General features: G+C 34.2%; 2 protein-coding genes across 2 annotated transcripts in view; both read right to left on the bottom strand.

Moving 5' to 3' along the window:
* LOC142335916 (uncharacterized) overlaps positions 1-16613 on the bottom strand; it is a 112649-nt gene that overhangs the window by 26310 nt on the left and 69726 nt on the right. Inside the window, exons 4-6 of the mRNA XM_075384299.1 lie at positions 8891-9013; positions 7484-7951; positions 4192-4268 (exon numbers count right to left, since the gene is read on the bottom strand). Of these exons, the coding sequence (XP_075240414.1) occupies positions 4192-4268; positions 7484-7951; positions 8891-9013 (668 nt within the window). The remainder of the gene's footprint in view (positions 1-4191; positions 4269-7483; positions 7952-8890; positions 9014-16613) is intronic.
* LOC142336844 (uncharacterized) overlaps positions 14483-16613 on the bottom strand; it is a 7298-nt gene continuing 5167 nt past the window's right edge. The window contains exons 2-3 of the mRNA XM_075385795.1: positions 15645-15821; positions 14483-14798 (exon numbers count right to left, since the gene is read on the bottom strand). Of these exons, the coding sequence (XP_075241910.1) occupies positions 14541-14798; positions 15645-15821 (435 nt within the window). The 3' untranslated portion in view covers positions 14483-14540. The remainder of the gene's footprint in view (positions 14799-15644; positions 15822-16613) is intronic.

A 16613-nucleotide genomic window follows, 5' to 3' on the forward strand; every position in this document is an offset into this window, starting at 1 on the left:
AGACCTTGCTCAGTTCATGCTCCAGCATAAACCACAAATTGATTCGCTTATAGAACAAAAACTCTCACAAGGATCACAAAAAGTTCATTTTAGTGCTCATCTTCAACTCCGAAAGCCGAGTCAAAACGAAGATCAGGAAGATGAGCTTATTGAAATTTATGCAAATTCGCTCATGACACCGGTGTATAGTCAGGGACTTAGCAGTGAGACCTTCTGGACTATGGTCGAGAAGATGATGATAGTGCTTACGACATTTGCCTCTAATGGTAGTGGTTGGGTGCTTGAGAAAGTTATCAAAATAATTGTGAACTTTGCCCGTTAGCGACCTATAACTGGCTCGTCTTACATTGCGTTACCATCAAAGTTACAAAATTGCCGCGGTTTACTTAATATTCGTAACCATGAGGACGCAAATTGCTTCCTTTACTGCTATATTGCTGCATATCATATGCATAACAATATTAGCTTAGATCGACCAGGAAGGAACTACAACACAGACAAAACTTCACCCGAAACGTACAAGCAAGCCAACCTTCATCAACCAACTGGACACTTCGATATGCCCATGGGGCTAGAAGACATCAATCAGTTCGAAAATCTAAATGAAGTTCGAATCAACGTTTTTGGTTATGATGGTAGAGACTTATTTCCATTCAGAGTGTCAAAGTTTGTCTCAAACTTCACAATGGATCTTTTGCTTTTATACGAAGCAGACTGTTACCATTATGTGTTGATTACCAACTTGGTTAAGGTAGTTTGTCAACTCCGAAATACCAAATTTCGCTTTGCGTTTCATATTTGCCGGAATTGTTTCTGGTTGTGTGAAGAAGGCCTTGCAAAGCTTACCGCACATATGGAAACCTGCTGTGAAAATGCGCCGGCTGTTGTTCGATTACCAGCTCCGGGAAAAAATTTATATAAATTCAAAAACTTGGCCGCTACCTGGTTTGTTCCATTAGTCATTTACTTTGACTTCGAATCCTTCTTGTATCCAGTAGCAGGATGCACGCCCCACGGGAACAACTCATACACCAGAGTTATTGAAAAACACGAGCCCTGTGGGTTTTCACTTGCGGTAATTGATCACTACTCAACAAAACCCATCTTCTTCCACGTGGACAGCTCTGAAGAATGCATTACTAAATTTGTAAACATGTTACACACACTAGCCAAGGATATATACAAGCGCAAACGAGCTTTTCCTTTCTTCAGAGGTGACCGTAGCCAGTATCCGAAAAGTGCAGCTAGCGAATGTTGGATATGTAACGAAGCCTTTGACGATAATGATGAACAATCATCAATTGATCTGGATCACTGCCACTACAGCGGACAATTTCTTGGCTGGGCTCATGAAAAATGCAATCGAGCACGAAGGAACGTCAACTTTACCCCTGTGGTGGGTCATAATATACAAAATTATGACCTTCATCACATTTGTTTAGCCCTCCAATCTTGTGAGCCAACGACCACTGTAAGTGTAATTCCATCTACTGATGAAAAATACATTTCCATGAATTTTGGAGTACTCGGGGAGACCATAACCCTAGATGATGGAAAAGTGATCAAAAAGTATGAAAATCTGAGGTTCATTGATTCATTCAAAATGATGAATTCGTCTCTCGAAAAGTTGGTTGACATTTTATCAAACTTCTCGCATGCGTTTGTGAATTCCACAGAGAGCTCAGTTTCTCCACCTACAAACTCGATTGCATGCACTTTTACACACTGCCAAATATGGCTAAGGAAGCATCCTTGAGAATATGCAAGGCGGAGGTCGAATTGCTTACAGAACGCGAGCACCTCGATATGATAGAAGGAGCAGTACGTGGGGGAGTATGTTCAGTCTACGAGATGAGAAAGTTTACAGCAAATAATAAATATTTACCAGATTACGACTCTTCACAACCCTCGACATTTGGCTTCTGCGTGGACGCCAATAACCTATACGGTGGCGTCATGCAAAATGAAAAACTCCCTCAGTCAGATTTTACGCTTAACTCTGATATTACACTGGCTGAGATACTAAACTGTCCTGATGATAACCCTGTCGGTTACTTCGTGGAAGTCGACTTGCATTATCCAGCAAGTCTACACGATTACCATCAGGACTTCCCCCTCGCACCATCAAAAAATATTGTTGAGGATGACTGGCTCAGTGACTACCAAGTGAATTTGCGAGAGAGTCATAACTTACCCCACTCAAAAGTTCCAAAACTGTTGCAGACTTTCTTCGACAAAGACCATTATGTGCTGCATTACAAGCTGTTGAAACTGTATGTTAACTTGGGATTAGTCGTGAGGAAAATGCATCGTGTGCTACAGTTTACTCAAAACAATTGGTTAACACCCTATATAACCCTGAACAGTGAGAAGAGACAAGCGGCTTCGAATAAATTTGAGGAGAGTTTCTATAAACTAATGAACAACGCCGTTTATGGGAAAAACTGCGAATCGAAACGTCGACGGATAAAAATCGAGCTTACGAGAGACGCAAGACGAACCCTAACCATAGTAAGCAAGTTTGAGTTTGAAAAATTCAAAGTAATTGGCGAGAACATGGCAGCTCTCTCCTCCCGCCCAAGAAAGATCTATTGGTATACACCAACTATAGTAGGGGCCACAATACTTGATCTAGCGAAATACTACATGTATCAGTTTCACTATGGAACAATGCGATCTTCATTTGACTGTCGATTACTTTATAGTGATACTGATAGCTTGCTATACCGGATCAATTGTGAAGATCTCTACCGTGAACTGAAGGAGAGCAATGTTCTTGATCAATTCGACTTCTCAAATTACCCAGAAGATCACGAACTCTACAGCGAAGAAAATAAGCGCGTCGTCTTAAAATTCAAAGACGAATTTGCTGGGGATTATATAAAAGAGTTCATATGCCTGAAGCCAAAGCTGTACGGCATTACTTCCACTAGTGAGTATTTTACGTTTAATGATTCAAGAAAAAACTAACAAAGTACCAACTAACCTTGTATGATTGTCATAATTTGACTGCTTTTTTCTGTTCATAGGTAACCGAAAAATGTCCGCCAAAGGAATAACAAGAGCAGCCCAAAATTTGCTTCGACATGCAGACTACAATAATACACTTGTGACTGGTAGTACACTGCGCGCTGAAAACACAAGGATTGTTTCGGAAAAGCATGTTCTACAAACGGTTTCAACGAATAAAATATGTCTCTCTGCTTTTGATAATAAACGCCACATTTTGAACGAGGGAATTAAAACACTACCATTCGGCCACTATAAAATTGATCATTGCCGAGTCGAAGATTTTTCTTGGGATAGCGATGAAGTAGAGTGGGACTACGAAAATGTAGAAAATTATGCTCACCTTCTCCTAGATTCGAGTCCAAACTGGGACCATAATAATAGTTTTGTTGTACCGGATACAACAATAAGTGAAAGCCCGGAAGAATGGGAAACACCTGACCCGGGATTTGCAATGACAAGTATTATTAACGAGGACGATTTTGATAGCGATGATATCGTAGATTTCGATGCTACCACCAGCTCCAGCTCTTCCTCCCCTAACCCATTCATTAATTATGAAGCTAATGAGTGCAGTGAAAGTAGTAGTAGCGATTATGAAGAAGAACCAGCATTTAAAGTTGCACGCAGACAATAAACTTATTGTACTTAACTACGTAAATTGCGCCTTTTGAATTCCTAACCGTGTAAATTTTGTGTTTATGAGTGCTAAAATACGTTTCAATAAATTGTTCACTTGCAGCTCTTATCGGAACGAAATTTAGAACAAAGTTGGCTGTTTGACCGAAAACAAGTTTGCCGCCTTGGAAATAGTCACATCTGGTAAAGAATGAAAGTTAATCCCTTTCCGTCTAGGATAACCCCTATTATCCCATGTTTAAGTTTAAGTATCGTAGGATAACCCCCCCCCTCTCTTGAGACAGTATTTACTTACTACTGCGCTACCCAAAATCTACCCCCCCACCCCCTCCATCTCCAACTGTCACCCACTCGAGCCGGTTTGGTTCAAGCATCTCAACATAGGTACTATTGCACAGAAATTGGTTTGCAAAGGGGTGATCAATGATGTGAAGTTGCAAGGGTGCCGGCTTTTAATTACCGGAGAAAAGGAGAAAATCTATTAAGCTTCGACAAAATAAGCACAAAAAACAAATAGAGGAAAAAGTCAATTGTTTTGTTTACCTTTCATTTTGTGACTCCTGAGGTGAGTTAGTAGCAGTAGGATTCAATTCGTTCAACATGTTCACATTCTGAAGAAGCTGAAACCGAACAAAAATATCAAAATAGGCTATTAGTATTTTTAAGAGGCAAATATTAAATATTTCCAGTGCATCAATTTTTCGATTTCTATGCGCAAAAAGGGCTTTCAAGTTTTTCCTTGAAGTGAATTTTTCTCAGGCGGCTGTGCCGTGTTTAATTTTCACTGAAATAAATTATATTCATTTTTAAGACCAGCAAAAAATTATAACGTTTGGTAAAAAGCTCAAAAAAAAATTTTGTGCCCCTTCAAAAATTACAACAATCGCTTTCCCAGGATGTTAACTACTTTGCCAAAATGATCCCTGATCAATAAAACTCGAATTTGTTACATAAGAAGATAAACATTTTTCGACAATAATTTAACAAAACGGGTGAAAAATGCGGAATCCCAAAACCGGATGAAATTGATCTATTGAACGTAACCTGAAAGATTTTAAAAAACAACAAACAAAAGATTGAATCCAAAAAAACGGAAGGATAACCTATCGTTTTTCTTATATTCCATTTTTTCTATTGTATTTTAATCAAAACCAATTATAATTTTTTTGTGTAACTTACCTAAATTTTGTTGCAAGTATAGTTTCAATTAGATGTCATACCAGGTGTCAAAAATACTGTCACGAATTCTACGAAATATAAAACATACATCTTCAAAAAGCCCGTAATACCTCTAAACGAAGTAAAGAGAACGGCTACACTACAGATAGTGCTAAAACTCAAAATTTCAATTTTGACATAAGCATTTAAATGGTATTCAAGTCATCAAATTAATTAGCCATATTCAAAATAATTGGTCAGATCAAAGAAAAAAATCAATAGAAAACACATGAGAGCTTTCGAAACTGTGACTCAAGGATAACATACCATTTAATGAGGGCAAACCATAACACTTAAAGTTTTGCAAATTCACTAATTTTTTTCTAAAACTAATACCGTCCAGGTACGAAAATAATGAAATCATTCGGACTACCATCCTTACGCCAAAGACACTAAGTTACCAATGTCCAAAAAAGCAATAGGCATTCAAATTGTTCTTTTGTTGATTTGAGTTACAAAATCGGGCCCCCATTTTTCACATATTATATATATATATATATATATATATATATATATATATAAAATCAACGATGAAATTTTTTTACACAAAACGTGGAATTTAGCCATATTTATCGTGGAAAGAGCATACATTTTCTCACGAAAATTCATAAAAAATTGTCCAGCGTCTTGAGCAGGTAATTAGCCTAAGTTTTATTGTCGAGTTTTATTAGTAATTAATTAAGATCAAGTTCAAAGTCTTAATTGAATTGCTCTTATGAACAACGCTTTGAGTAATAGTATACTCTCTTATTTTCGTTTTAATGCACTCGCAGCATCGAGAGATAAGTTTCGGAAATTAATCACCAGTTGAACTTTCTTTCAATTCGGTTGGTAGATACTGTAACCGAGTAAATGGGTGACCTGAAAATCAGTAAAATATAGTGAGGAAACTAGAGATTTAAATCGTGGAAACGTATGACTAATATTATCCTTGGTTTTAATGGTAGCGCAAGTACTATATAGAATTTCATGATAGCTCTAATAGAATTTTGAACTGTTTTAGTCTAGTTTCACTCGTTTCAACACCAGCTTAGGACTGTAATATTAAAACTTGGGCCGCGAAAAACCTCAAAAAATTGAGTATGAGTATGTGGATATTATTTTTCGGACATTGGCCACACAATGAATCCTTTGCTATCTGTTTGCCCCTGAAAATGGACTTGATTCGAAATGCATTAAAAAAAGAGATTCAGAAAATACCGATATTTTGTGCTTCAATAAGTTACCATAGTTCCAAATTGATATAATAGAAAAATTGCAAAATCTATCAATATTATGCATTCATTTCTGAAACCAAAGCAAGCCATTTGATGTAAGGAGAAAATGCCAAATTTTTTTAATCTTATGATAGAAAAGCTTGTTCAATTGAAGTTGATTAAGCTTCAATGATAAAAAATTGCGTTCGCAAAACCTTCGTTTGCAAAGTTGAGTTTATAAGGCCAATATCTGAGGTGTTTTATAATTTCCATTTACAATAGGTTTTATTGCAAACTTTAGCGAACGTCAAAAATAAGTTAGCATCCCCACGTTTTACGAAACAAAAATCTTTTTTTGACGCAATAATATCACGTCTTGCAATCAAATATTAGAAAACTTTTCAAAATCATTGATTCCCTTGGCTAGTGGTCTTGCTTGCATATGAAGTTCAGATATTACGTAACGGCAACTTGCCAGATATCCCAATTTAAAGCAGTCGAAATGGATTGAAATTGCATTTGCGTTAAACAATCAAGTGAAAAATATAAATACATTATGACTTCGAGGCAACATTCTTTTGTTGTAAGAGTTGGATGGTGTTCGCCAACTTTACATTGGAATAACTGGAAAGTTGCCGTTACCTATTATCTAATTTTCCTATAGAGACAAGACCACTGGGCAGGGGGATCGGGTCTTCCCCATTATAGCCCCCCACGAAAATATAGCCCCCCATTATGGTATAACTACCATGATTGAGGGGGCTATAGGCTATCTGCCCACTAAGCTGGGGGGGGGGGGTATAATGGGAAAGACCCGGGGGATCAATAGTGTAAAATAATTTTCTAGCGTTTGAGTGCAAGACGGAGTAATAATGCGTCAAATAATTGATTTTTTTCTCCTTAAAACAAGGGGGTGCTAAAAGATTTTTATTAAATATACTCCATTTAAGTCGAATGTTTTTCATTATGATAATTATTATGTGATATGAGTTTTTACAGTTTTGATGTTTTTTATAATTGAAAGAATTTGAATTGTATTGGGGCGCTGTCTTTTTTTTTAGATCTGTTCACACATTTTCATGATTTTTGAAGTCAAATTGGACCGAAAAAGCGAGTGGTTTTGCGGCGTGAAATTTTTTCGCTTTAAATTTAAAGTAGAGTGAGAAAATGGTGTTTGAACAAAAATTCGCTTTCTCGCTAGTGATTTTTTTTGTTCACATGCGGCAATTTCACTTTGATTTTTACAGTGTTTTCGATTTTATGGATCGGACTTTTTTCTAAATGGTTTTCAAAATCCATTCATAGTCCGTCTGTGAAAATTCTTTGAATTGTACGTCAGGGCTTGTCCTGCTATTTTTTAAAATTTTCTTTTAAGAACATAATGCAAAACCATGTCATTTTTTTAGCTTTCAAGAACGAACCTTCTGTGAAAGTCGAAGAAGCTTTTCATTCGTCTCTTCATCTTTCGCAGAAAAAGCCAACATCATCACATGTCTCAATGCGACCTCTGCATCAATTGACATATTTCCCAGTTTGTCGAATCGTTTCTCAGGCTGCAAAACTTCAATCATCTGCTGCATAACTGTATAATAATGGCACTCTTTTTGCAATATTTTGTCAACATCCGGGGTCTCTTCCAGAACTTCAAGAACATTTCCGAGTTTCTGCAAGCTCCGGTTCACTGCTATGACTTTTCCTTCGTTAGCATTCGGGTTTTCGGTAGTTGCAGCTTCGCGGAAGCTTTCAGTCAGAGCAAGTTCGAGCATGTTCAAAGACTGGTTGTAAGTTTCGACCGATTGTTGAAGTTTGACTTTGCCTGCGGGATCTATCATAACGTCAATGCGACTGGCCACCAAGTTGACGAAGAGTTCATATGCTTCGCTGAAGTTCTGAAACAGATAGAAAATTTAGAGAAATGGGGAAATTGTCCCGGAATCTGTAAAAATCTTAGTCTTGTGCTAAAGGGGTCTAAGTTGATCAAGAATAGAGCTTCTTGTCAAGCTATGTCAAGTTTATTCTATGCACTGCACAATTTACCTTAAATTGTTCTCTCTAAACCGTCTAACGTCTTGAATGTTTAATTATGAGCGATATTGAACGGTCAATTCTTTCACAAAAGAGCAGTTAAAGATTCAGTTTTTTTCTCAAGTTTTTCTCTAATTGAAAGAAACCCCCCCCCCCCCCCCCGTATTAGGACTCAATCTCCACTTTATATCGTTACTGTAAAAATTATTGAGGCATCTCTGCTATCCGAGGTCTTACAAATAGCTAAAATGGCGTGGCTAAAAAATTAAGAATGGCATGAGTAATTTCATACAACTATATTAAGAAATTTCACATGTGGAAAATTTAAAGAAAACTTATCAAGACTTATACGGCGCCATAGAAGACCTAAGAAACTTAATTCGGCGGCGCATAAGGACGTCTCAAGTTGTCCTAGTTTTCTAAGATAATGGTTTTTTTCAGATTAGATCTTTATTAAATCGATAAGGCTGTTCAAAAATAATTAAGAGAAGACATGTATTCTATATTATCGGTCTGCTTTGTCGTTTTTCGTCGTTTTCATTCATATGAAGAGTCGGCTATTGTCTTTTTTTGCCTTTTTCTGTCTTCTATTAAGTTCAAAAATAACCATATTTAAACATTCTCAAGTTTAAAACCGACAAAAATTCCCAATTCGACGATAGAAGGGGACTTTGATCAATTTTTGCAAAAAACAAAGATATATCGACAACTTCTTACGTTTAAAATGATCAAAATCTCAACACGAGCTACCCTAGAAACGCTGGGGGTAGAGAGACAGTTCCCATGACAGGAACAGTGTTAACCTGGAATTCAGTCTGGAATTGATGGGAATCTTGGACTGTCTCCAGAATGACCAGTCTGTCCATACACCACTCTCCACTTCTCACTATCTTCTCTTCCTCAGCACGCTCTATCGACACTATCAGCTAAAACCAGGCATATTTCATTCCCCAGTTGAGATTTTGTAGAAGAAATAATGTTAGATTAGCGGTGAATAACAGCCCAGTTAAACGAAACTTGATACACCTTGACATGACATGCAAGATCTTGTTAACTGGTGCAAAACTTGAAAAATCTTGCCAAGATCTTGATAGACAAACATTTCTTGGAACACCTTGATAAGATCTTGACAAGATCTTATCAAGACCTTTTCTTGGCGCAAGAACTTTTCTTGGCGTAACTTGATAAGATCTTGATAATTCTTGACATATAGAACATTTTGTTTCTAAGCAACCCGAATGAGGTGGTGGAAAAATGAACTGGGAATCCAGAGAAAAATCAATTTCTCTGCATAAACTTGTTTTTGGGGTAATTTGGATCGTTCAGAAAAAAGTTTGTTCCGTTGTGCGTTGAATAAAGATCCCACGTCACATGAAAAGCACTTATAAAACATTCAATACCCTTATTTGCTTGTTTTGAAGTTTGGCAAGCAAAAAATTCATTAAAATTGTTGAAAATTGCTTTTAATTTTTACAACTTGGTATATCTTGCCATGTCATGTTTTGTCTTTCTTGAAAATCTTGCCAAGATCTTGTTTCTTGATAGCCATGCAAAGATCGTACAAGTTCGTACATATCTTGATGTTTTCTTGCCATGGCAAGATCTTGGCAAGATTTTCTATGTTTTATCATGTTTCTTGTCATGGCTATCAAGCTTCGTTTCACTGGGAGTGCTTTTTTCACATCAAAGTGCACGCATTTTATAACGGTGAATTCAATCATAGCGGTGTATTGTTGCCGGATTTGCGGTTATTAACGGCGAAAAATTTCTTTTCACGGCATTTAAGGCAGCAAGCGCAAATATAACAATTTTTCATCAAAATCACCGCAAATCTTATATTTTTTAGCGGGTTTTAGCGGTGTCATCTCCACCCGAGCATTAATTAATAAACTGATAATACTTCTTTGATTGTCAGGAACATTTTAATAATTCTCTCTTCCAGAGCATTTTAAATGCTTTTATGTGACTGACCTCTTTTTACTGTTTGCCTTTTTTAAACAAACAGTTTTCCTAGTTTACATCAGAAAAATGTAGTAAAGTGTAGTTTTTGAAATCAAAAGCGTGATTCTCAAAATTTGCATATTCTTTTTTAATTAAATTGAGCTACATTAATCTGAAATTAAAGTGACATAGCAATCAACGTTACATGTTTTGTTATCTCCATAAAGATGTTATTGAAAAACTTGAATTTGCATTTTAGTTGTTTTTCTCAATGACGATAACATTTTCTAATCAGAGATCACTGCTGTATTCAGTTCTCAAGTATTCAAACCTATAAGATGAAGCTCTGGTCGAAATTGATTAAATTTAGCTGAAATTCTTGCTTCTGGAAGGTTAAATCATTCCATGCATGTTGTAGTAAGTAATGTTTAGATGGGGGCGCCAGCAGTAAGGGGGGAAGGAGCCATTAAAAAAACATGACAAAAATCACATTTTGACGCTTGTTGAAACTGCTTAAAAATTGCCTATTTTGACGCTCACCCCTTACAGCTGGAGCCCCCACCTATACATTACTGTAGTAATTAGGAACGCAAAACGAATTTTCTTAACTAAAGTTTTACTTAAAATTTAAAGTAAAAAATTTAACTGCAATTTAAAAAATTAGCTTAAAGAAATAAAGTCCACTATATTAAAGTCTTCTGCAGTTATTGCGTCAAATACGCGTAATTTTCATCGATAAAATCCTCAAAATATAACGAACGATCGAAACCAATTCAGTACCTTCAAGTGAAAATAAATAACTTCATCCTCTATCTTAATCGATACAGTATGTTCATTTAACCTGGACATCAAAAAAAAGCTTTTGATGAGTTTCTGACAAGCTTTTAAGAATTTTTTGCAATAACGATAAGAGTTTCAAAAATCACTTTGAAAAAATGATTCGAGGTCTTCTGAAAATTCCAATCTTTTCCCAGCGTGTAGATGTCTGGCACAAATTTGAACTGTTGCCTTTAATTGTTATCTACGTTGGTAAAAAAAACTCTGTTTGGGAAAACGCAATCGCTAATACTGCAGCATAATTTTCTTTTTTCTCACATAAATTTCCCACATTTTTATGCCGCTCTAGCTAACAAAAACTGAATGAACTTCAATTCTTAAATTTTGGTCAATAATATTAGAGTGTTATTATAACCTGTGGTTGCATTGTTGCATAGCTAGTAAAGGTCGGAACAAGTCCCTCAAATTGATATAAATTACCCGAGTTAAGGTCCCAGATGAAGCTAACTGAGATCAGACTATGATCAGACTTCGGTCTCTGATCAGAGCGTGCCAAATGAAAATGAACTTTGATCAGAAATTTGTGTGACGTACGACCTTAATTCGACAGAAGCCATCTCTGATCAGATCATGCCAGATACCAGTGGCCTCTGATAAGACCCTAGTGCAATCTTTTTTGAGCAATTGTTGTGCAGCCGAGACCTCTGATGCAACTTTTTTGCGACCCAAACCCTATATATAAAAAAGTGTATTTTTAAAAGTGGAAAATTTTGCCAATGACTTTACAAATAAACAAGTAATGGAGCTGTCGAACTTCAATACAATCTTATGTGCGAGTTCACATTTTTATATACAGTCTAAAACTCTGAATCTTTGTTTGCTCTGGCTTGTCTGGAAAGAAGTCAGCTAGTTCAATTTGTTTGCTTAATAAACAAATAACGGTCTTCAAAAAATTTATCGGGTCAACGACTTGTTAAAACTAAAGCAAATTTGGTGTACGAGTTTCCCATTGTATGCAGAGTCTAGGGTATTTAGAACGTTTGCTTTACAGTACTTAGGAAAGAAGATAATGGTTTCAATGCTTTTGTTAAATAATAAGCGCATAACCATTTCAAAATTTATTTTTAAAATGGGATCAAGGACTTGATTAAATAGAACAAAATTTCATGGGCAAATTCCCCAGAGTTTGTAGATTTCAAAATTTGAAGGAGTTTTTCACATTGAAGAGAGGTAAGAAGACAGGATATATAATGAGATGAAATGATAGCAAAACTGAGAAATGCAGCATCAGTAAACTTTGAACAAATTCAAAAACCAATATATTCAAGAAAAAATAGATTTTAGAAGCAAAAAAACGCCGATATATATTTTCAGATTTAATGAGACAAATAACACCGAAAGACATTGCTTTTTTATGACACCGTCAGAAAGTTCAAATTTATTTTGTAATGAAATTTTGGAACAAAGTTAAAATCCTGACCCAAAACCGACACTTTCCTGGCTAGAATCTAGCTAAAACATGTTGTTCTTTTCTAAGACACTCAAAAGAGTGTTATACGGTAACTTTCCGCTTGCATGGTCTTGCAAGACACCTGTCTTTCGAAAGAACTTGCTTAATATAAGACTTAGGAAAATAAAAAAAAACGTTTCCAGCATAAAATTGACCACACATTTGGTGCATAGCATCATTGACTGCGTTTTGTAAACAGTTTACTATAATATTTGATCCTGGGTTAATAAGCAGCAGATAATATTTTGTTTGCAAATCCTAATTATTCCTCAGTGAAATCATTGCATACTGCCGGATATTGCAGAAACTTATGTTTTCCAAAAACGGGAAATAGACGTCTGATTAGGTTTCTCAATAGATATTTTTAGGTTTGGAGGGAACAAATTTCACTCACGTACTCATCTAATTTTAAATCGTTAATCAAAACAAAAAATATTTTTTAGAACTTAGCTTTTAAAATTTAAGTGTTGCTACATCAAATTTTTGTGCATCAACACTCTATCAATCAGATATCAGTTAATGCTTGGTTTTTACCCTTTTACTACGATCTGTAAGCAGGTTGAATTTACTCAATTTTACTGTTGTTGAATCCATAAGTTGATAACTACTTCATATGTAAAAGTAAACGATTCCTACAGTACTCAAAGAAAAAGTTTTGTTTTCTCGGAAATGAATTCACAAAACGTCAAAACGGTTCTTTCATTTTTTGCTCATTTATGAATTATTTGAAGTCATCTGGTTATGCTAATTTTAGCTACCAGTTTTGTTTGGTCAAGCGAACATTTCTTGATTTGATGCCACAAAGTAATTTACATTTTGTTACAAGGGGCCAGCCATCAGCATTTGTTTGGTAGCCAAATTTCGAATCGGCCGACGATTGTATCGGACTTGAAATGAGAACGAGAAAATTAGACAAAAAATGGGCAAACAATTATCTGTAGAGCTGACAAAAAACATAAGAAAACAACAGGCATGCATATTTAGCAGAAACAAAACTGCTTTGAAAGTTAAGAGCGTTTAAGAAGACGACTAAATAGATACATTTGATCACGCTTAGAGAGCTTTTCGCCTGTTCAGAATGTGGTTAGATTGATTTAAGGAAAATTTTACTGTCTATTGTTTTCGTATTTTGTGGGAAGACTAAATTAATGCATTGAAAGCAATTGCACCTAACTATTCTTTCTCTTTTTGACAGATGGTAGATATAGAACAAGATTATTTAAACAATAATTGATTGGTTCCCAAATCTGTAGTGTCCTGCTATGGCACAAACACGAGAACATCATTTATATTCGACAGATCAACAAAGGAAAAGATGATCGTAGCCTAGTAATGCATTGAAGTGGTTTTAAAATAGCTAAGAACAGAAGTTGTGCCTTAATTTTTCCCTTAAATCTCACAAACAATTCAAATTGGCAAATAATTTTTCTTGAAACACGATTTAAGATTTTAAAGGTATGAAGGTATGAAAAAAAATCGCTAATTTATCTTGACCTGTAGGATGGCAAAGTTGTGAGTAAACATAAATTGTTTTAGTTACCGTAGGAAACTTCCTCCTAAAAAGAGGGAAGATTCGGGGAATAAATCGGGCGAATATTTTAGCAAATTTCAAACAAAACTTTTATTTTTGGTCATGTTTGCGGTGGGGGGGGGGGGTTGTTTGAAATTCAGTTCATTTCGATTGTATGAATTTTGACAAAATCAGAAAACCAAGAAAATATGAATAAAAAGCAGAGAAAATTTAAAAATATCGAAAAAATAAAATGACACATTTTTCAAGGTTAGTTTTTTGAAAGTGGCGCTTAATAATTATAATGTATTATTCGCACAAGTTAATACAGAATTAGTGAAAAAAATGATAATTGTGGGATAAATTTTGATCCCAGCCCGGATGCAATAGAGATGAATTGAAATGAAATTAATTTATCAAAACAAAACGGTGTTATGATAAAGAATCAAAATATCAAACATTGACGGGCATATAATACAAGAAGTGTGAGGAGAGATAAATGGATATAAGGTATGATGAAATTCCTAGAAAACGCAAAGCTCAAAACCCATTTGGGCTATAACGACGGTTATTTCTTGATGGGAACAAAAAATCTCTATTTGGACATTCCATGAAAAATCTGCTCTTAAAAAATCCTCTGCTTTTCTTAAAAACACGTTAAAATTGAATTAATTCAATTATCTTTAGTGAAGTTTAATTCCACAGAGTCACATAGTCACCCTCGTACAAATTCCAAACTGAAAACAACAATAAGTAAACAAAACGAAGCAACCAAAGCTCTAGCAACTCTTTGTCGATATCTCAACGATTCCATCTTTTTGGTCACACACCGAAGTGCGTGTATTTGTTGAACAAACTCTTCATCGACTAGGTATTCATTTTCACCCAATTTGCAGTCATTTAATTTCGTTGAAAATGATCCGTTATCGTCACCCGCCTTGTTTACTTGATGAGAGTCGGAGTTCTTGTTGGACTGTATTTGAATGTTAACAGAAACTTAAAGGACTGCGAGCAATTGCAATAAAGAAATTGGTTACTCAAATAGTCGGGTACCCCCAATTTTTCCACTGGTACCCCCTTTTGACCAGAAAAAATTCTCGATTCGTTCTGTCTGTAAGTACTATCATTTTACTAAATTTTTTGCTGTTTACTATGCCGAAGTTTTGTTTTGTTGTTACTACCAAAGCGTTAAATTGGACTGAGCATAAAGATCGTGCATTGGTTTTAAACTGCGCAGTGTTTTCAGACACAAATTTCAGTGACTTCTCATTTTAATGTGAAATTAAATTTGATAAATTTGAGATTTAACCAGCGCAGTTTTTTAAAAAGATATGACTGTGAAACATCCATACAACTTCAAGTACAAAACGATTTTTCGGTATTATTTCTTGCAAATTTTGAATCATATCTGCATTTTTTCATTTCACTCCAACATTTCATCTCTCTGCAATTTTTCATTTCTCTGCAATATTTCATTTCTCTGCAATATTTCATCTCTCTGCAATATTTTATTTCTCTGGAATATTTCATTTTTCTGTGCGTGCTAAATGATCAACTGCGACATTTGATGAAAGATTAGTCGAAAACACCAAATTTTCTTTACAAAAATTTAACTTTAGTATCATTCAAATTGAAAAATTGTGCTTATTTTGGGAACTTAAACGGTGGCCCACAATGAAATGGTTATTTTTTAAGATCTTACAAGATTCCGGCAAATTTTTATAAGACAACCATTTATTTTGCAAAATCTTACATGCATTTTTGCAAGATTCTTGAGAGAAAATTCCGACCGGGGAGGTTTCAAAACCTGTTAACATTCCTCATAGTGTTGCAATACCCGATATGGTACCACTTTTCCTTTGGGAAGCAACTTCACTGCGACAACTAGTCGACCTCTCTCGTAATTCTGCCTTCCGTCGGTCCAATCATTGAAGAATATCTCATCAGTTGCACACAGATATTCATTCTTCATATAGAGGTCAGAAGGTCGAAAAACCTCAGAGACGGGGCTGTTTTTCATGACTCAAGCAAATATCAGATGCCGCATGCCTTTCAATTGTGTTATTTCACTGTTAATTAAGCATCTTGAAAATTAATTGTTCTACTGAAAGATTTTTTGCCGTAGCCAAAGTATCACTAATGATAAATTATGATATTCTAAAATTTAAAAATCTTATGATAAATTATGATAATTTATTATAATAATAATAACAATAGTAATAATAATAATAATAATAATAATAATAATAATAATAATAATAATAATAATAATAATAATAATAATAATAATAATAATAATAAATAATAATAATAATAATAATAATAATAATAATAATAATAATAATAATAATAATAATAATAATAATAATAATAATAATAATAATAATAATAATAATAATAATAATAATAATAATAATAATAATAATAATAATAATAATAATAATAATAATAATAATAATAATAATAATAATAATAATAATAATAATAATAATAATAATAATAATAATAATAATAATAATAATAATAATAATAATAATAATAATAATAATAATAATAATAATAATAATAATAATAATAATAATAATAATAATAATAATAATAATAATAATAATAATAATAATAATAATAATAATAATAATAATAAAAATAATAATAATAATAATAATAATAATAATAATAATAATAATAATAATAGTAATAATAATAATACTAATAATAGTACTAATAATAATAATAATAATAAATATAATAATAATAATAATAATAATAATAATAAGAATAATAATAA

This window comes from Convolutriloba macropyga, chromosome 3, assembly GCF_964194025.1.
Source record: "Convolutriloba macropyga chromosome 3, txConMacr16.3, whole genome shotgun sequence".
NCBI classification, from domain to species: Eukaryota; Metazoa; Xenacoelomorpha; order Acoela; family Convolutidae; genus Convolutriloba; species Convolutriloba macropyga.